Source organism: Microcaecilia unicolor, chromosome 14 (genome assembly GCF_901765095.1).
Source record: "Microcaecilia unicolor chromosome 14, aMicUni1.1, whole genome shotgun sequence".
NCBI lineage: Eukaryota > Metazoa > Chordata > Amphibia > Gymnophiona > Siphonopidae > Microcaecilia > Microcaecilia unicolor.
Genome location: NC_044044.1, coordinates 36,557,030 through 36,579,137, shown reverse-complemented (window position 1 = coordinate 36,579,137; position 22,108 = coordinate 36,557,030). Strand labels below are relative to the sequence as shown.

General features: G+C 45.9%; 1 protein-coding gene across 1 annotated transcript in view; it reads left to right on the top strand.

Annotated features, from left to right (window-relative positions):
- The window catches only part of INTS3 (integrator complex subunit 3), a 101,424-nt gene that overhangs the window by 32,133 nt on the left and 47,183 nt on the right, over window positions 1-22,108 (top strand). Inside the window, exons 4-9 of the mRNA XM_030187424.1 lie at window positions 3,327-3,440; window positions 3,935-4,019; window positions 5,387-5,453; window positions 7,860-8,004; window positions 16,221-16,350; window positions 16,846-16,943. Of these exons, the coding sequence (XP_030043284.1) occupies window positions 3,327-3,440; window positions 3,935-4,019; window positions 5,387-5,453; window positions 7,860-8,004; window positions 16,221-16,350; window positions 16,846-16,943 (639 nt within the window). The remainder of the gene's footprint in view (window positions 1-3,326; window positions 3,441-3,934; window positions 4,020-5,386; window positions 5,454-7,859; window positions 8,005-16,220; window positions 16,351-16,845; window positions 16,944-22,108) is intronic.

Below are 22,108 nucleotides of genomic sequence, written 5' to 3'. Positions count from 1 at the left end.
GTCTTGTGATTTTGGTGAGCCCAGATTGGCCCAGGTGTGGCTGTAGTTTGTGGATCTGGTCTGCTTCAAGTTGGGAGAGGTCCTGAGGTTGCCTCCAGTGTGGGATCTTCTTGCATAGGGACAACCCATCTGTCTTCTCTATTATGGCTTGTCTGAGGGAGAAGGGTTACCGGGCCAAGGAGATAAACCATACTTCTTCAGTTGCGGAGTTGATGTATGCCTTTGATGTATTCCAGAGTGTAAAGAGTATACGAGGACTGGTGGGAGGAATGAAATCTCTGCCCTGCATACTTTCTGCCTTGCTGGAAGGAATATTGAAGGTACAAGTAGCAGGATTGGCTTCCTTTGGGACCGTGTTTAGAGCTCTCTGTTGGAAGTTCACCCAAATGTTGCTTGTTTCTTGAGGGGATGATATATTTATGTCCATTACTGCATAGGTTGCCTCCAACTTGGGGGTCTTAATTTTAGTCCTGTGTACATTGTCTTTGGCTACATTTGAGCCTTTGCTTCGGGCATCTCTGAAGGATCAAAGATGGTTTTCTTAGCAGCACTTTGTTCAGCTCAACAACTTTTGGAGCTCCATGCAGATTACAGAAAGGGACATTTCTGTTAATATTATTCTGTCTTTCTTGTGTAAGGTGTATATCCTGCTTCATATTAAGCAGGTGGTTTCCCTGCTGGCTTTCCCTGCCGGGTTTCAGGGGTGAAGATAATGATGAGAGTTTGAGTCCTGCATTTCTTAAATAAAAGGGTAGGGATTTGATATACTGCTTTCCTGTGGTATAATCAAAGCAGTTCCATACATCTTGTATGTAGGTACTTGCTCAGGGTTACAAGGAGTTGCAGTAGGAATGAACCCAGTTCCCAGGTTGTCAACTTACTGTATTACCCCTTAGCATATTCTTTTATGCCTTAGGGTATGGGTAGGGTTCTTATGTAAATCTAGGAAAAAATGCCCGTTTCTGAGCGGAATGAAACGGGCGCTAGCAAGGGGCCCCCTCCCTCCATCCCTCAAAGCTAGTTGCCTTGTTCGCCCTCCCTCCGTCCCTCGAAGCTACTTGCTGCCTTGTTCGCTGTGGGCCGTTTCGGCCCTTGAGTGTCAATAGCTCCGCCCTTGACGTCATGACGTTTTGACGCGTCATGACGTTTTGACGCGAGGGCGGTGCAGACACTCCAGGGCACACCAGATATCTCGGGCGCCTCAACTTCCGTGGAGGCTTCAGAACGTTGGGGTTGCCTTTTATATATATAGAATTTGGAAGTGATGAATGAGTTCCAGAGGACAGATCATTTATTTGTACTTGTTGGACACCCAAAGAAGAGGGAGGCTCTACAACTAAGTCCACTATTGCTTAATGGTTCAAGGAGTCGATTTCCACAACCTAAGGGGTTGAGAGCTCATTCTACCTGAGCACTATCGACTTCTTGGATGGAGTTGCACTATGTTTCTCCTGCCGACATTTGTAGAGTGGCTACATGGTTTGTCTACATAGTTTTATGTTTATGTATATGTATGTTATTTTGAAATCCACTTGGGACTTATGTATGTATGGAATAAAAATTGAAATAAGTAAATAAATATGTGCACATTTTTCCATTTTTTCCGTAAAGTATTAACTGTAGCAGGCTAGTTACCACCTGAACAGTTCCCACTTACCAATTCCCGCCTGGACTGTTTCCCCCTGGTTCTTTCTTACTGGCATGTAAAATATTTTATGCTCTTTATTAATTTGGATTTTGGTTTAATTTTTTTGGTGTGGCATGTTAACGGTAATGTTTGGGCCCCCCCCCCTCTCCCAATGATCTGGAAGGGGAAAGGAAAGGAGTTAAATTTCAGACTGTGATGCTTCATGATTGTTAAGGGTGGAAATTGTCCTCCCTGGGGTGGTGGGAATTGGTTAGGTGGTAATTGTCCTAGATGGCAATTGGTCAGTGCGAACTGACCTAGACCCGTTGAAACTGACCCGCTGAGGCTTTTACAAAATACGAAGGAATAGCAAATTGATAGCTCAGACTAGATTGGTTTAACCCATTTTGTAATATTTCTGTGTCTGTTCAAAGAGGATGGTTTAAAAATGTAGAATAAAGAAATGAAAAAAGAGGGACCAGTCTCCACACCTCGGAAGATAGCAGCCAAACAGTGGAGATTACCAAAAGGCTAGCTTGCAGCCAAAGAAGCCTTCAAAAAGATCATTTATTGAAAATTACTTGGATGACATCCATTGAAGAACAGATTTCTAGTCAAGGGACTCAACATGCAGGTCTTTGGTTATCTTCACTGTTTTGCTGCTGAAATGTAGAATAACACATTTTTCACCCTTTTTAGTGGCTCTTTGCAGTAGGATGGAAAAATTAGTTCTAATGCTAATTTTTCATTCCTTTAATCGCAGTGGATCAGTCCAGAACTTGTAGGCTATGCCCGTCTACCAGCAGGTGGAGATAGCGAGAGCAAGAGAGCTCTGCCATAAAGACTACTGTGCAATTGCTCTGTCATTATTTCAATGACAAAGCTATGGGAAAACATGCAGAATGGAACTCGAATCTCTTGCCTCCATCACATAATATGTCAACATAAAATGTGTCTCGCTGTTGTGGGGTTTTTTTTAACAAAAGAGGAATAAACTTGGTGTTTAAAAAAAAGAGACCGAATTTAAAAAAAAGTAGTAGCACGCTTTGAATTCTGGACTGACCTGTTGAGACTAAAGGAAAAAAAAATTAGCAAGTAAGAACTAATTTCTCCTTCCTGTTCATCTCATGGATCAATTCAGAACGTGTGGGATATAGAAAAACTGTCCTCAAGATGGGAGGGGCCAAGATAGTCCTTTGAAAGGCCTGAAGCACCAAAGGAAGCTTTTGTTCTGTGGCAGCAATATCCGATTGGTAATGTCTAGAAAATGTATGACAGGGTAACTACGTGGCAGATCTATAAATTTTATCAAGAAAAATCCCCTGAAATTCTGCAAAGGAAGTAGAGTGTGCTCTGTTTGAATGGGTCTTCAGGTCCAAAGGAGTATGTTTTCCTGCAAGAATGTGAGCTGAGGTAGTGCCTTGTATCAGTTGACTGAGAGCAACTGCACAGTAGCCTTTATGGCAAAGCTCAGTCATTTTCTCTATCTCCACCTGCTTGTAGACAGGCATTACCCACAAGTTCTGGACTGATCTGTGGGACGAAAAAGAAGAGCTCTTTGGCTTCTTTGAGAGTTAACAAATTTTTTTTCTGAAAAGTTATGTACTGAAGAAATAGATTATCCAGTTGGCTTCTCTGTGAGGGTCACGGTTTATAGGTTAGGATATTCTTTACTCTTGTCTCCTTGTCTTTGCTGCAGTGTTATCGAGATCTGGCCCTGGTGAGCAGAGATGGAATGAACATTGTATTAAACAAGATAAACCAACTTCTAATGGAGAAATACTTAAAGCTGCAAGATAGCTGTCGGACTCAGGTAGAGCACGCTGACCCCAGCCCATCTCCTGTACCACAGCTATATACCTCATCCGTAGAGATCTACTCTGACCCCAGCCCCACACACTCTGCTTAGAGCCTAAAAATCACCCCAGCCTTCTGTACCACAAGTGAGCACCTCATCCTCACAGCTCTAAACTAACCTCAGTTCTCACTGCATGTGCGCCAGTTATATGTCTCATTCTCGGAGTCACCTCCTCTCTGTGGGTCTGTTTCTGTTGGTAGTAGGATTGGTCACTTCTCTATATGGGTGGGGCAGTGGCAGGTTGCTGTCTGTGAGTCGTGGGGTCAGTTCTTTGCTTAGGTGGGGCAGTAGCAGGTTGGTTTCTGTAGTTTATGGCTGGTGGGGTCAGTCCTTTCTGTCTGTGGGTGTCGGCAGGCAGGGTCAGGTCGCTTTCTTTGGTTGATGTGTGGTGGTGATGTTGCTGCTGCTTTGATAGTTCTGTCTTTGTCCCCTCTCCTAATTGTCCGCAGCTGGTTTGGCTGGTACGGGAGCTGGTGAAGAGCGGAGTTATGGGGGCTGATGGTGTCTGTATGACCTTCATGAAACAGATAGCAGGTGAGCCGGGGTTCATACGGTGATATTCACCTCATGTTGAAGCCCAGAATCTGTGCATGGTGTGAGTTTCCAGTTGCATAAGAGTATGGGGATAATATAATACTTGTAATATTGATAAATACCTAATCCTAGCTCTCCAGGATTCATGGATTATTGGTATTTATTTAACTTCCTTTACTGAGCAATGCTGTAAAATCGAGATTAGAAAAGGACCTACAGAAATCATTCATACCTCCAATTCACAAAAGAAAAGAGCTCAGACTTTATTGCACTGGCTGTTCAGCCAACCCATGAGTACAAATTTGTTTTCAAGTATAATAAAGTAGGAATTATGATTTTAAGTGAAAAAACAACCCTGATGCATTTAAATAGTTGTTTATTGCATGAATACTGCCCCCCCTCCGCGGGCCAGTACTGTCTCATCTCTCCCTCTCCACTCAGTTTTGTGCCTTGTCTGTGCAGGTGACTCCATAAGTGACACAAATGTTCGTAGCTGATTCTACCAGAAAAGTTGCCCAGCAATAGTACCTGAGGCAGAAATCACTGAAAAGAACCTATAATTAAGTAGAAAAAAGCCCAGCTAAATTTACAATTTATAAACCGCTAAGAATATAAGCCCAAAATTTATTTATTTATTTTATTAGGATTTATTTACCGCCTTTTTGAAGGAATTCACTTAAGGCGGTGTACAGTGAGAATAAATCAAACATGAGCAATAGGCAATTAAAAAATATTCAAAAACAATACAAAGTATGGCATGGTATGCTATTTACAATGTCAACACAATACGTAATAGAACATTATAATTGATAGTGAAGGGTAAAGCAGAGATAGAACATATAGATAGGTAAGAAAGTAGGAAGAGTTAGAAAGTAAGGTGATTGATTTAAAAAAGTTGCACATGAGGTCAGAGAGATGATTAAATATGATCTTAGCTAGGATAGCAGTGGATAAATATGTCCTGCTGCAGTATGTGCAGCCCGAGTCACTCCTTGTGTGTGTGAGTGAATCTAATGAGTTAGTTACTTCTTCCAGTAAAGGCCTGGTTGAAGAGCCAAGCTTTCACCTGCTTCCTGAAATAGAGATAGTTTTGTGTTTGTCACTGCCACTCATATAATCTGCCAGGTTTGGTTGCCTTTTGTCAGCATGTCAAGAGGCAGTGAGCAAATTGCCAAGTATCTGAACAAAGTCACTTAGAAAACAAGTTCAGTCCATTATTTTTCTCATTTACAATCTTTCTGTTGAAGCTTTTCCCTCCTCCGTAGGAAGCAGACAGCTTAGAATTGTCCCCCTTGGTTTACTGCTTGTGGTGCATCATCTCACCAGGGTCTCACCTGCTTCTCCTTTTCTGGGGGGTGTTTTTGTAGGGGGAGATGTGACTGCAAAGAACATCTGGCTGGCGGAAAGCGTCCTGGATATCCTGACTGAGCAGAGGTAAGACTCCGCTTACCTGAAGAGCCAGACTGATAGGAGCGGCCCATTACAGTTCCAAAAACTCCTTAGCTGGTTGAGGGTGCAGCGATACCCTGTTACTTGCTGCAGTGAGCCAAATGGAAGATGAGACTGTGATTCTCATTCAGTATTTTCTAAAACTTCCTTTACCTGAATACCTAATGCACTCTGTCTCCTCCACCTTAACTATGTATTTCTCTGTTCCGGAACTAGTGATCACCATTACGGAACAATGTAAACTACTTTGAGCCTGCAAATAAGTGGGAAAATGTGGGATACAAATGCTATAAATAAATAAATAAATAATACAGCAACAGACAGCTACCAGGCTGACGTACTGAAGATTGTAAAACAGAATGCCAAGACTGCGAAGGAATGTGGGCGTATATGCAACACATGCGCCTTTGTAGAATATCTTCCCAAAAGCTGCCCCACAGTGTTAGGCCTGCCCCCAGGCGCAAGTAACTTTGTGCCTAATTTCTAAGGAGCTCCCAGAAGTGCTGATCCATGGAAATGTCTGTGCAGTTATCACATAAATATAGGCCTTGTGGTTTCCTGGCACTTAGTTTATGCACTTATGTGCAGGCGCAATATAACACTCACTTATCTCCACCGCGTCCAGGCTGTGATGCAATGTGCATTACTATTGCCTGCTCCCACGCACTGATCTAGGGCCAGGTCATTATCCCAGGGCTCTGGCTGCTGCACCTCTATGGTCCAAGGCCGTATGCTGCATCTGTACTGCTGTTCCTTCTCAGGTGCCTGTGATGCCTCCCTTTCCTGGGCACTGCACTGTAATCCATGCTGCTGTTTCAGCTTGTAGGGTTCTTCATGGTGTGATGCCTACAAGCTACCTGTTTTGCGGCCTTGACTGTTTAACCTGATTCTGTTGACGCTGTTGGGTTGCTTGCAGTTTGGTTGATGATCCAGCTGAGTCTCATGATCCCAAGGCTCTTTGAGTCTTCTTATTCTGGCCTGCTGCATCAGTGCCAGAGACCTAGAATAACTCTGCCTGTCTTTGGTACATTAATGAGTCTTGGAGTGACCAGGTGGCTTCTGTCCAAACACTTTTCAAAGCAAACTATCTGCTTGTGTAAAGAGTGTGGTCACCTTCCGCCTCTATTGTCGTGTCATTTAGGATCCTTCCATTGTTACGTTCACACCCAGTGTGATGGTGATTTGGGGGAATGTGGACTTGCTTCCTAACAGGACAAGGTGTGGTCAGTTTCTTTATAAAGGGGAGAAGCAAAGGGCAGCAGCTTCTGTACAAGACTTCATTTGCAACAAGCTGGAAATGTTTCCTCCTATTTTTTGACGTCCTTGGGTATGTCACCTATAGTAGCCTTCTGAAGCTGCAGTCATGGACCCTTCATCTGGCCACTAGGTGTCACTGTTGCACAATGACTGGGACCCAATATTCAAGATGATTTACAAGCCAGGAGAGGTTCTGTCTGGGGCTAACTGATCCATTTTCAGTGGCACTTAACCAGATAACGCCACTGAATGCCCAGTTAGCACTCAAGCCAAAACTGGCTATTTGGGGGGGGGGGGGGGGGGCGCAGAGTTGTCACTTAATTGCTTAAGATAACTACCGTGTTTCCACGAAAACAAGACACTGTCTTATATTAATTTTTGTCCCCCAAAATGCGCTAGGTCTTATTTTCAGGGGCTGTCTTATTTTTCAGGGAAACATCGGGGTTGGATCGGGGTTGGTCCGCCCGCCCTCCGTCACTCCCGGAACTAACCTAAAACGCCTCCTTTCACCTTCGCAGCAAGCAGCAGCAGGGCAGGCCACTCCTTCCTTCCGTGTCCCGCCCTCGCCTGACGTAACGTCCGCGAGGGCCGGGCACGGAAGGAAGGAGAGGTCTGCCCTGCTGCTGCTTGCTGCGAAGGTGAAAGGAGGCGTTTAAGGTTAGTTCCGGGAGTGACGGAGGGGGGGGGCGGCCTTGTCCGGCTCTCGGCGGCCCTGCTTTCAAACAAAAATTTGCTAGGTCTTGCTTTCAGGGGAGGCCTTATATCTACCAATTCAGGAAAACCTCTACTAGGTCTTATTTTCGGGGGATGTCTTACTTTCGGGGAAACAGGGTATGTAAACCACAGTCCTATCTTTATGTGGTTCTTTTAGCCACTTAAGTACTGAATATTGCACCCAACTGGCTTATGTTTCATCTGGCTCCCTGTATCTGGAAATTCAGTGCCGGAGCCTGGATATGGCCCGGCATGGAATTCCCAGGTTCCACACCAGCGGCGGTCAGCAAAATACTGATAGCTGCCAGCTGAGCATCAGGCCCTGTGAATTTTGCCTTCATGGAATGGAAAGCAGGTTTTGCTGCCAGGCTGTTAATCCTGTGATACTGGTGGTGACTCTCTTTGCTGCTGTTTTTGCAGAGAATGGGTTATGAAGAGCAGTATTCTGATTGCCATGGCCGTGTACACTTACCTTCGCCTCATAGTAGACCACCACGGCACTTCACAGCTTCAGAGCCTGCGACAGAAAGAAGTGGATTTCTGTATCATGCTGTTGAGAGAGCGGGTAGGAGTGAAGAATATGATTGTCAAGTTTCTACCTTTATGGATGTTAGTAGTAGCTAAGTGTGTGTTATCTGTGATCTAGCAGACTGCTGTCTTTGCCTGAATATCAAGATATAGCAGGGCTGCCGAGAGGGTGGGGGGGCAGGGGGGACAAAATTCCTCGGGCCCAGGCCTCCAAGGGGGGCCGAGCGCCCTCACGAAAACAGGAAGTGACGAGGTTGGGACACAATGAGGGAAGGCTCAAAGGCAGGCAATCTGCCGCTTTCACACGGAGGTGAGGCTCTGCCGATTTGAATGCAGGGGGCCCTGTCACGGTGGCGGATGGAGGGGGGCTGTCGACGGGGCTGGGGGCAAAGACTTGGGTCTGCAGCGCCGGTGGCCTGAGAGCAGGAGAGGTAGGCGACAGTGGTAGGGGTTGGGGAGGCGGCAGCCCCGGGCCCGGCTCAGTCTCTCGGCAGCCCTGAGATATAGACAGATACAGAAGCACCTTTTCCTTTCTTTGTTTTATCCATCTTACTAAATATAACAAGAGCCAATGCTGTTGCTGTATTCTGTCCCAGATGTATAGAACTGGCAGCTTTTACAGATAAATATTGTCATTTTAGAAGAGCTGTTTGCATTTGAAATGTACCCAGACTGGCACTTCCTTTTCAGCCCTCCAGACCAGTCCAGATGCTTGGGCTGGTGTGTCTCTGCAGTACTTTGCTACTGCCGCCCCGATGTTGTGCCTGTGGGTGCAGAGGAGTGCAAGTCTCCGGTGCATCATATAAATTTTGTGGGCACGCTAAGGCAGCAGTGCAGGAGTCACAAGAGGTTTTCAGAGGTCCAGTTCTCTTGCCAGCACACAAATCTGATCCACCACTGCAGCATGCATTAGCTCTGCAGTTCCCAGGGGGTGCATACTGCGCCCAGGACCAAGAGGCCATTGGGGGAGACAGGATTTCCCCCGGACTTTGTATAAGCAATGTACAGGGCTTGGGGAGGAAGTGACGTCACCGGCGGAATGGCTGCCTGAAGACAGAGCTCCGAGTGACCCACAGGGAAAAAACAGAAATAATACCCGACGCGAACGCGGGAACTCTCCATAAAACCGCTAAATATCACTGCTTACTTTAGCGGGTCGAACAGCTGTGCCGAACGCGAAGTGCAGAAGTGGATCTTTCGCGATTCGCCTTCCCGGGTGCGGGGACAGCAAGAGCGGCGAACAAAATGGCGGCCGCGGCGCACACCCAAGAACAGCAAATGGCAAGCACATCGACTGCAGAGCCCCAGAGAGAAGGTATGGAAGCAGAAATTTCGGAGGAGGACCAATGGCCTGACTGGAAACAATGGCTACAAGAAATCAAAGTGGACTTGAAGGCCATGTGGGGCGATCTGGCAACTTTAGGAACAGATCTCAGAGGGGAAATACGAGAGCTGGGGGCCCGACTAGAAGATACGGAGACCCGGTTGGATTCCCACGATGAAACACTGAACACACTTGACCAACAAGTGGGAGACTTGCAGACCTCCCAACAGCAAATCCTGGATAAACTGGAGGATTTAGAGAATCGCAGCCGGAGATGCAATCTGCGCTTTAGGGGCCTGCCTGAGACACCAACATACTCAAATTGTGAGGACACGATTCAGAGGCTAGTACGGGATCTCCTGGCTACGAGCGGAACCCAGTTGGAACAATCAGCGATCCATCTAGAGCGGGCTCACAGAGCGCTCGGAACTCCGCGAACGAATCTACCCAAGGATATCATTGTGTGCTTCAAAGATTATAAGCTGAAGGAACAAGTGGCAAACATAGCGCGCCAGACCCCAAACTTTAAATGGGATTCGTATGAAATAGAAATATACCAAGATCTGGCGGCAGCCACTCTAAAGCGCAGAGCGGATTTAAAGCCAGTCACCAAGCGATTACAAGAGATGGGTATCCGCTACAGATGGAGACACCCCTTCGCGCTGGTCTTCTACAAGGAGGGAAAGATGCAACAAATCCGATCTTTGATGGAGGCCAAGGAGATTTTGCCAGAAGAAAACTTGGGAGAGTCACTAAAGGCACTGAAACCACCACAAAGAAGATCGGATGCTCCCCCAAAATGGCAGAGAGCGGGGAAGGGAACACGACGCCTACAGCGGCAGCAATCGGCTGCTAAGATAACCTGACTTTGCCCTTAATCAATCTACTAAGAGACATGACTATAAGACTGTTGGGCACAGGACACTGCTTGACGTAAAGTCAGGAAAAAAGGTTTGAAATAGTTTGCAAAAGTTAATAGAGTTATACAAAGTGAGACACTGTATAAATATTGTTGGGTTATAGTTTTCACAAAAATGCCAGTCGAGGATTGTTAATTAGTACAATGAAACCTGTGGGGGCACTTGAGAGGCACCATCCGCCTTCCACTTTCTCCTTACACTACCCACGTTTCTTAACGCGGGCAGCTACAGAATTTTTGGGGGGGAAGATGGGGAGGGAGGGAGGGGAAGAAGATGGGATGGGTGGGAGGGGGGAGGGAAGAGGGGAACAAAAGGGAGAGAGCGAATACTGTGAGGAGCGTGACCATGACTCGAAAGCAAGGGTGAGAGTCACAGGAGGGGACACTCAATTTAAGCAACCTATACGATTATCTTGGATAACTCATGGCTGAATTAAATTTTCTACTGCTTAATGCACGAGGGTTGAATATTCCTAGAAAACGGCAGCTCCTGTTCAGGGAGCTACTCCGCCTTCGGACGGATGTGGCCCTGGTACAGGAAACACATCTCCTACCTAGGCATGAACACTTGTGTCAACATAAGAAATTCCCTGGTATATACTTTGCATCCAATAGGGATAATGTCAAAAATAAAGGGGTATTAATAGCATTTAACGGAGCTAAGCCCTGGAAGATACAAAAAATTGTTAAAGATAAAGGGGGACGTTACATCTTAGTGATTTTTTCCTTAGCAGAGCAGGTATATACAGTAGTTAATATTTATGCACCTAATGCAGATCAGGGATCTTTTTTTTGTGAGCTAGACCAGATAATCCTACAACACTTAGAGGGCTCATTACTGATAGGAGGGGATTTTAATCTAACGCTACAGCCCCATTTAGACAACTCCTCACGACATACAGGATATGGCCAAAGAGATAGGGTGGCGCTACAAGAATTTATTGAGCGCTGGCACCTGGTCGATTTCTGGCGACAGGCAAACCATACCAAACGCAGCTATTCCTATTTCTCGACAGTGCACCAGTCTTCATCGAGGATAGACTTCTGGCTGGGAGAGGCTGCAATGCAGGGGCTTATAGGTTCACAGCAAATCTTACCCCGTACATGGACAGATCACTCCCCCATATTATTACAACTAATCCTTCCTAAGACCCGACGAGAAAACGGGGGCTGGCGACTAGATGATACTTTGCTCCAAGAGCCCGCTAACATACTAAGCCTGGAGCGACATATTAAGGAATACATTCAGTTCAATGACACTGGGGAAGTGACTCCTATAGTACTTTGGGAGAGCTTCAAAGCAGTCATGCGCGGACATCTGATAGCATTAAAAACCCACATAGGGAGAACAAAGAGAGCCAAAGAAGCCGAACTGCGGGGACAACTGGGGAAAGCGGAAACCGCACTTCACCGAGATGGGCCCCGGCCGGCAGTGGAGATTATCGATCAAATACATAGACTGCGAAAACAGATAAATGAGCTGGAGCTGGCGGACTTGGCAGAAAAACTTCAGCGGGTCCGCCAATCCCACTTTGAATTTGGCAATAAAGCCAGCCGGCTTTTGGCTTATAAACTTAAACAAACTACACTCCGGAATGTGGTGGTGAGTCTAAAAGATGAGGGAGGGATAACACGCGTAGACCCCGAGTATATTGAGGCGGCATTTGGGGACTTTTATAAAACACTATATATGGCAGGGGAGGAGGTACCGGAAGAGGAAATGGAGGATTATTTTGCAGACATAGAACTCCCTAAACTAGCAGTTAGTGCAGATCAAGTCCTGTCACACCCATTTGAGCTAGAGGAGCTCCTGCGGGTTCTCAAGGAGCTTCCTATAGGTAAGGCGCCGGGGCCTGACGGATTCACCAACAAATTTTATAAGGTGTTTGGGGGAGTGTTGGCTCCACTGTTATTAAAGGTCTTCAATTCGCTTGAATTTAGTCAGGAGCTCCCCCCCACATTGAATCAGGCTAACATTACAGTTATCCCTAAGCCGGGAAAAGACCCGCAATTATGTGCATCATACAGGCCGATTTCATTGTTGGGGGTAGATTACAAGATCTTTACAAAAATTTTAGCGACCAGACTCCAGAGATACCTCCCAACACTAATTCATGAAGACCAAACGGGATTTGTACATGGAAGACAGACTTTTGATAACATCCGCAGGGCCCTCCACATGATACATCACACACAGGAACATAAACTTGCTATGTGCCTGCTATCCCTTGACGCAGAGAAGGCATTCGACCGGGTGAGTTGGCCTTTCCTGTTTACAGTCCTGGGTAGGATGGGTTTCACCGGGCGATTTACACACTGGCTTAAACTGATCTATAAGGCACCCTTAGCATCGATAAGGGTAAATGGGAGACTCTCCAAGCCATTTCAACTACATAGGGGGACCCGACAAGGCTGTGCGCTATCACCATTGCTCTTTGCGATAGTTATGGAGCCATTGGCTATTCGGATACGAGCGTACCCTGATATCAGGGGACCACGGGTGGGGGGCCTGGAAACACGGGCGCTCCTCTTTGCGGATGACATACTACTTATGCTACGGGAGCCAGGACCCGCAATTCTAAAGATACAAGAGTTGCTCCAGTCGTATGGGAGAGTATCTGGCTTCAAGGTTAACCTAGACAAGTCAGAAGCGTTAGATATAAATATCCCAGCCCCACAAAAAACACAGTTGCAGACTACTTCCCCATTTCGATGGGCTGCACGACATATTAGATATCTGGGAGTCAATATTCCGAGGAGTTTAGATGAGCTATTCCAATCAAATTTCCCAGAAATGGTAAAAAAGCTCTTTGCAGAACTACATCGATGGGAGGGATTGACACTGTCTTGGAGTGGGAGGATCAATGCAGTTAAGATGGTTATATTACCTAGAATTTTGTATCTTTTTATGGCCCTGCCCATAGCCATCCCAGATAGATTTTTGCGAGGCCTACAGAACAAGGTATTTTCATTTATTTGGAGAAAACGACCCCCGAGGGTGAAAAGAGAAATCCTGTATCAATCGAAAGAGAGGGGAGGGATGGGAGTTCCTTCCTTCACACACTACTTACAAGCAGCCCACCTTAGAGTAATAGCTACATGGCTTCAGGATACAGGGAAGGCCTGGACAAGGGTGGAACAAAAATGGATGGGACCTTTCCCGCTGCGAGCTATCCCCTGGTTATCGCGGGAAGATTTAGGAGAAATAATTAAGGGAAGCCCACCTATGATGCGCTGGCCTCTATTGACGTGGAGTAAGATTAGGGGACACTTTTTCCCGGGGCGAATATATTTTAGGCATATGTTCCTTCGCTTTGCTCCCCAGTTTAGACCGGGCAAACAAGATAAAGCTTTCCAGCGATGGGAGGAGATGGGGCTTTGTGAATTAGGCCAAATGTGGGAAACAGATAAGACGGTGCCATTCCAAGAATTATGCCAGGAGCATGGCCTCTCTCCCCTACAAGCTTTTCAGTACTATCAAGTGAAGGATTTTATAGCTCGCAGAGCACAGGATGAGTTAAAGCTACAAGAAACTAAATTGGAGGAGGGGATGATGAAGGGAGGAGGAAGGGGTAGCATCTCAAGAATATATAGGGCACTACTTCTACATGCTAACCCAGTGGAGCGATACCTATCAAGGTGGGAGAAAGCCATGGGGGAAACCTACACAAAGCCCCAGTGGAAAGTGGCACTTAGATCTCTGCTAGCAGTCTCGGTGTCTAGTGCCTTGACTGAAAACGGTCACAAAATATTATACAGCTGGTACTACACTCCCCATCGCTTGGTTAAAATGTTTAAAACAGGGTCAGCTTTGTGTTGGAGGCAATGTGGAGAAGTGGGGGATATGATTCATGTGTGGTGGGCATGCAAGCATGCGCAGGAGTATTGGGGGGAGATATTGAAGTTTCTAGGTGAAGTTACAGGAGTGAACTACCAGATGAGAATGGACTACTGCTTACTCCATTTTAGACCTACAGGAATTCCTAATGCCATACACCGCTTTGCCGTACAACTATTCGTGGCCGCCAAATTGGTGCTGGCGGCGGCATGGAAGCAACCTACACTTCCGGAACAGCGGTCAGTGTTGCGGAAACTGGACTATATTCATCTGATGTCGAAATTGACAGCCTTACGCACTGGCCGGGTTCCGCAGTACCATAAAACGTGGAACCCTTATGAACAATGGTTAACCTCTCGGACACCCCAGATCGATGTGTCACATGGACAAGTCTAAAGAGAATTGGTCACAAAACTTCCTAAGAGGAGGGACTACAATAGGGGAGGGAGGGTATTAGATGGAAACATGTTAGTTGAAAGAGGAACTCTAATTTCTGTACAAAGATAAAATGTGAATACTGTTATGTCTCTAATGGAAAATAATAAAACAAATTTGGGAGCAATGTACAGGGCTTGGAAGGCAGGGAGTTGGGTGTTTCCCAATCAGCCCCAGTGCCCTCTAAGCAACCAAGACTGGACTGGGTGAATGAGGGGGAAGATCTTGAGTTCTCTCGGTACTCAAATGGAGGTTTCAGTGATCAGGAGGACGCAGGCGCTCCCCTTCTGGATCCAAAACAGGAACTGCCACGGCCCCAGAATCAGACTCGTGCACCGGCAAGAAAACTGGACATTCAGAAACCTCTCGCAACTCCTGCACTGCCAGAGCTGTCGCCGTAGCGTCCCCACAGAATATACATGGTGTGCCAGAGACGTCCATTCCTTTGCACTCCATAAGTGCGGCAACATTGGGGTTTGGCAGAAGCAAAGGACCGCAGAGATACACCAGCCCAAGAGTCTGGACTGGTCTCAGGGCCTAAAGGAAAGAAGATTAACAGGTAATATCTAGTTTCGCCTTAAATGTTAATCTTGCATAAAAATCTAAGTTCCCATTTTACAAAGCCAGGACATATACATCAAAAACCTAAGTGTGTGGAAATGGTAAAGGGGGCGATCTGAGTGTGTGTACTCACTCTGCTGCTCCCCAGTATCTCTCCACACTCGTCCTTCCCTACACCCCTTCCGCTCCATGGATAAATCCTTCTTATCTGTTCCCTTCTCCACTACTGCCAACTCCAGACTTCGCGCCTTCTGTCTCGCTGCACCCTACGCCTGGAATAAACTTCCTGAGCCCCTACGTCTTGCCCCATCCTTGGCCACCTTTAAATCTAGACTGAAAGCCCACCTCTTTAACATTGCTTTTGACTCGTAACCACTTGTAACCACTCGCCTCCACCTACCCTCCTCTCTTCCTTCCCGTTCACATTAATTGATTCGATTTGCTTACTTTATTTATTTGTTGTCTATTAGATTGTAAGCTCTTTGAGCAGGGACTGTCTTTCTTCTATGTTTGTGCAGCGCTGCGTACGCCTTGTAACGCTATAGAAATGCTAAATAGTAGTAGTAGTAGTAGTGTTGGGCGGGAATAGGACATGCCTAGAAGATACGTTTATTTCACATCTTAGAAGGGGAATAATCATAAATGTCCTAACATGTCAGGATTTACATCTGCTACCAAACACATTTAGGTTTTGGCGAACTGCTTTGATTGAGCAGCACTGCATTGCAGGGATTAGAGCAGCTTGCCTCTTAATCTCCTAGTGGTTTTTGTCTCCTGAAAAAGGCAAACCGCAAGGGATATTAGTCTTTGCGACAGCGTAAGAAAAATATATCTTTATATTTCTAAACTGGTAAAGATCAACATACAATCCAGTGAAAGTTTCTACATTTATCTTTTTTAATAGATTTTTGTGCCGTAAACATCTATTTTTCCTGTACTTTAGAGCAGACTCTAAATTGACAGATTCTGTTCGGAAATACTAGTGAAACTTGAGACATCCTGACCTGGATGTTTCAATTCTGACTTTTACCCTTTCTAACATGGGGCTGCAAATAGGGTAATGAGATGATTTTTTTTTGTGCAAAAGAATGAGGTCTCTCAGAGCCTGCCTTTGGAGCAGAGTAAGCGTATTGTCCAGGAATAAAGTCGGAATTACCCTGTCACTTTCTTTCCAAGTTCATGGACTGCTTCATGATAGGCCGGGACCTGGTACGCCTTCTGCAGAATGTTGCTAGAATACCGGAGTTTGAGCTGCTGTGGAAGGACCTTATACACAACCCACAGGCTTTAAATCCGCAGTTCATTGGTAAGCATATGTGCAGGACATGCTTGATATATTTAATAAGCTGCCACTTTCTTGCCACATAGGAGAGACATCCCTTCTCTCCATCTGACCATCGTGTCAAAGTACTTTAGAGAGAGAGGGTGAGCACAAGCCCGTGCATTTCTTACAAGGTGTGCCGAAATTATTTTAAGATATTTGGTGCTGCCCTGGGTTTTCTAGAAGGTCAGAAAATCAAGTTTTAATAAATAAATACAGATAACATCTGGTGAACCCTGGCTTGCCAGTGTGCCACGGTGTGTCTGTGTGATATTGATACTGGCCTGGGAAAGGAATACAGATTTCTCTCTCGTAGCACACAGGTGCTAATTAGTAAGCTGGAAAGCATCTTGGGCCTTTGCTTTATCTCTCTGATGAAATATTGGATTTTTTCGTATGTTGTCATTAGGCAGGCATTCTTTTGCATTCCTCCTGTCTCCCAACTAGTTACTAATGATATTACATTCCCTCTTTCTGCAGGTATCCTGCAGCTACTGCAGTCACGGACCTCTCGTAAGTTCCTGGCTTGTCGTCTCACTCCTGACATGGAGACTAAACTACTCTTCATGACATCTCGGGTAATTTTGCATTCTTCACTGTGAATTAAATTATATAGCTATATTTCCCTATCCTCCACCAGACTAGTCCACAACGGATGGGTTATGCCCCTGTACCAGTGGATGGAGACGGAACAAAACTTACGAGCTCTACCTTATATAAGGCATCATGCTGCCACCTACTCCTCAGTATTTCTCAGTGGATGGCAGATAGGCATACCGTGCTGTGGTGGTGGACAATCTTAAGTCAGGGTTGGAGAACTGGTAACCCATTTTGAGATCAAACAGGAGGGGTGGCTTAGGCCAGAGGTTCTCAACACGTAGTACACATACTCCAAGGGGTATGTTGTGCCAGTACAGGACCTTCACCTTTTTCCACTCCTTTGACATCAATTTCCTGTTCTGGAGCAGGGTAGCCCAGTGCTGACAGCATGCGCATGAAGACTTCGGTCATGGGACTACTTTAGGTTGTTTTGTTGCTGCTGCTGGACTGGTGGAGCAGCAGCCTAGTTTGGGGGGGGGGGGGGGGGGAGGAGGAGGAGGAAAGGTGCTGGGAGATGCTGTATGGAAGGGTGGGGAGAGAGAGAGGGGAGAAGCTGTATGGAAAGGTGGGGAGAGAGTGAGGGGATAGATGCTACTGGGCGATAGTTGGTTAAGTCATTTGTACTTTTCTTAGCGTCCTTAGGTAAAGGAGTAAGTAGTATATTTCCCTTATCTTTTGGGAAGAGGCCATTTTGTAGCCTGTAGTTTAGGTGCCTCGTAAGGTCTGTTATGAATTGTTGGGGGGCAGATCTTATCAGATTGCTAGGACAGATGTCCAGTTTGCATAGCGATTTGGCGTATCTTTTGAGTGATTGAGAGATGTTTTCGATCGATAGCGAGTCAAAGTTGATCCATGATCGGTCTGCTGGATATTCTTCATGTGTTGGGTCTAAGCATTCAAGGAGGTCTACATAATTGTGTTGTTAGGTATCATGTTTGGTAACTTTCTGATTTTCTCTTCGAAGTAGTTCGCAAGGTTGTTTGCTGATGGGGTATCGTTGTTAGAAGTGAGCGGTGTAGCGTTTAGTAAATTATTTACGAGTTGGAAGAGTTTGTGTGTCCTTGTAGCCTGGTCCGATTTTATTTTTAAAGTAGGATCTTTTGGTCTGTCTAATGGTGTATTTGTATTTTCTTTGTAGTTGAGTGCAAAGTCGTCTTTTTTTCTTATACCATGCTCGTTCTAATCTTCTGACTTGCATTTTTAGCTCTTTCAGTTCTTCATTAAACCATGGTATTGAGTTTTTTCTATGTGAGGTTCTGGTTTGGAGTGGTGCAACGTTGTCTAATATGATTCTGCATCTGTTGTCCCAGACATGGAGAAATTGGGATGAGTCCGTTGTTGTTGTCCATTCGTTGTCATAGAATTATTGCCAGAATTTTAGTGGGTCTATTTTGCCTCTCGTGGTATAGGTTGATTGTTCTTGTTTGTGTTGTGAGTGTTTTGTTCGCCAGTGAAGGGATAAGTTCACGTTGTAGTGATCGGACCATGGTGTGGTTGTCCATTTTGTGTCTTTTAGTGTGAGATTTAGTTCATTTGGTTTTTAGATTGTAACCTGCCTTGATCTGCAAAGACAGTGTAGCAAATGTGAATAAAGTAATCTACCTCACGTGTGCGTGAGTTTGGAGGGGTTTTGAAGCTTGGTGTGCAGGTTTCAGAAGCACAAATTTTGACCTTTCTCCAGGAGGATCACAACTGTAAGTTCTCTGAAGGTCCAGGTTGATAGTATTGGAATGTTTTGGGGTTTTTTTTATCCAAGGTATATTTTATCTGGGTCCCCACTGATTCCAGTTTTTCCATTGTGGAATTTCGGTTTAGTCCTCTGGGCATTAGGTTAACCCTTCCTTTGAGCCTTTGCGAAAGGCTTCACCCGCCACCCTCGAGGGCTTTATCTCCAGCACTGTGGAACTCCCTTCCAAAATCAATTAGGGAAGAATCAAACACTCATTTCCATATATCTGTAAAACTTATTTTTTTTTAACTGCTTTTGAAATATGATCTCTTTTGTTGATAAAGAAAACCACACAGGTATGACATTAATTGCTTTATGCAATAAGGAGGGCTATAATTTAGATAATTATGTATGACTGATGAAAATGACTGTCGTCGTTATCTCCTGTATGGATGCTTCGTCTGTGCTATCCTATCAGAAAATGGATTTCCCAGTTTATATACTTTGTTGTTGTATGTTTTTAACTGTGTAAATCGTTCTGATTTGCAAATCAATAAGTGATGGTATAGTAAACAAATAAACGATAAAGTGTCTTTCTTGGAGGCAATTTGACCAGAAGGGTTTCACAAGGGCAGACTTTGTTTTGTTGGAGCCATTTCTGCGTCAGAGATCAACCACGGACATAGGTCAGGCCTCGCTCTGGTATTTGGAAGTGACTAATGAGTTTTAGAGGTCAGATTGTTTGTCCTTTATAGGGGGAAGGTGAAATCCATCTTAGGACGTCTCGCCCTTGGAAATCTGCATTGTCGACAGGGTCATAGTTACATTCTTTTTCAGAACTTTATAGGGTGGATGTCTTTCCTAGGGAGGATGTGGCCTTTGCAGTACGGGTGTATGAGAACTGAGGTTTCAGGATCCCACCCACTGTGTTATATCACTGGTCTTGCGGGTGATAAGGAAGGCGAAATTTGGTCTTACCAGATACATTCCTTGAGTCCTATAAGACAAATCAAGAATCCCATCCCATTGTGTCATGTTCTGAGGTATTCTGTTCTAGTTTTTCATGTTAATTGTTTGTTGGTATCTGTCAGGAGGTAGGAATATTTGGTGGTGATTCTGTAGGGACAGCCAGTCACTGTACAATCCACCTCTCTCCCTGATCTTTGAGGAGTGTGGGGAAGTGGAGTCTCCCGTTTGCTTTGTTACAAAAAAATGCTAATGAGTAGGTGACAGTATGGCGTGGAGCTTAGAAAATTTTGTTCTCTGTCTCTATCTACTGATAGAGGGACATAACCCATTCTTCCTCAGCGACCCTCCAGACCGGTCAAGACGCGTGGGTTATGTCCTCCTACCAGCAGAGGGAGACTGAGAAAACACTAAGCTTTTGAAGCCTGTATATATAACCTGTGCAGAACCTCCACTAGCCAGTATTTTCTCAGTCTCAGCAGAGGTAGCAGTTGACAGCCTGTGCAGTCTCCAATAATCTGGTGAGGTAGTTTGTCATTGGGTCGTAGGATTTTTTCCTTCCAAACTTTATTCTGTTGCAGTACCCTGTACGTGTGTGTAAAAAAAAAAAAAAAAAAAAAAAAAAGTGCTTTGGGGCCCTGGGTCTGGTGGGGCCCAGTTTTTCCCCCTGGGGTGTTACACCTATGTTTGGGTCCCTCCCCCTGTTGGCTTGGCAGCTTTGTGCCTCGGCTGCTTTCTCAGTATTGTAGCCTTGAGTGCCTTACAATTTCCAGATGCCAGAGTTAGAGTACTGTGCCTTTAAGGTCAGTTATTCTATTTCATTTTGCTTGCCAGCTTTGTGCCTCGGCTGCTTTCTCAGTATTGTAGCCTTGAGTGCCTTACAATTTCCAGATGCCAGAATTAGAGTACTGTGCCTTTAAGGTCAGTTATTCTATTTCATTTTGCTTGCCAGCTTTGTGCCTCGGCTGCTTTCTCAGTATTGTAGCCTTGAGTGCCTTACAATTTCCAGATGCCAGAATTAGAGTACTGTGCCTTTAAGGTCAGTTATTCTATTTCGTTTTGCTTGGCAGCTTTGTGCCTCGGCTGCTTTCTCAGTATTGTAGCCTTGAGTGCCTTACAATTTCCAGCTGCCAGAGTTGGAGTACTGTGCCTTTAAGGGCATTTATTTCTTTATTTTCAGCGGGGTTTAGATTCCTTGCTGGAACGAGGGAGCAGCGCTTTCTTCAGTGCTTTTGCAGTGTGAGTGAGATTTTGGTTTGGCGCGTTTGCTGAACAGCTTTTCCCGTCCCTCATGGTTTATGGCGGCCCAGCTCCTCCGATGTCGCGCGTGCTTGTGGCGAGGGGTAGAGGCACCGGGCGCTCAGTGTAGCTTTGCGGTGCACCTATAAAAGTGGCTGTGGCTCCCCCCGACTTGACCGCGGAGGGATCGATGGTGTCGGGAGTCTCCGGGTCAGCGAGAGCGTAGGCAGGGCCGCTGTCAGCGGGAACAGTTTCGGCGGGAACAGCCGCCATCTTGAGTCCGACACGGCCCGTGGAGCCAGCTGTTTTTGGGCCTGCGGCCTCCGTTTTTGGCACAAAAGGGCCTAATGACGGTCCAGGAATGGTGGGCTTTCCTCCAGATTTTGTCTGGACGCGGTATCAGGCCTGGAGATCGGGACCCCCTCCCCCCCCCCCCCCCAATTGGAAGAGGGGGCTGTTTTCTGCTTGGCTGAGAGACCACGGTTAGAGTGGTCAGAGGACAGGCAATGTTTTTCTCCTGTAGCTGCAGAAGCTGCGCTTAGTGATCTGGGGGAGTCAGATGGAATTGACGGCTCTCAGGAGCAGGATTGTTGGATTCCTGGAGAGGATCCTTCAGTAGTGCGGATTTTCCATAAAGATGAGCTGTCAGAACTCATAGATCAGGTGTCGTCCACCCTTCAGTTTGGTCCTGAGGAGGCTTTGGGGGAAACTGTCCAGGATCCGTTGGTGAAGGGCATTCAGCGTCAGGCGTGATCCTTCCCTATGAACAAGGATCTCCGGGAGATGATTTGTCAGGAATGGGATTTGCCGTGTAAGGTGGCAAAGGCAATGGTGAGGCTTTATCCCCTCCCTCAGGACGATAGGGATTCCTTTAAGGCTCCCATGGTAGATGCAGTAGTGACGGCAGTAATTATAGCTACGGCTATCCTGGTTGATGGAGGAACGGCCCTCCGTGATCCTCAGGATAGAAGGTTGGGATCTTTTCTCAAGCGTAGTTTTGTTTTGTCGGCTCTAGCCCTGCAGGCCTTGGTTTGTGGGGGTCTGGTAGCTCGGGCATGTTTTCGTTGGGCCGAGAAGCTCCTGGATGATTCGGTAGATGTTGCTTCATCCTTTTTGTCTGAGGCTTTTATGATTTGTTGCGTACTTCAGACAAAAAATATGGCTATGGTTGTGGGTCTCTGCCACTTAAGGGAGCTATGCTCTTTGGAGAAGATTTGGACAAGTTAGTGTGAGGTCTTAGTAATACCAAGGTTCTATGGCTTCCAGATT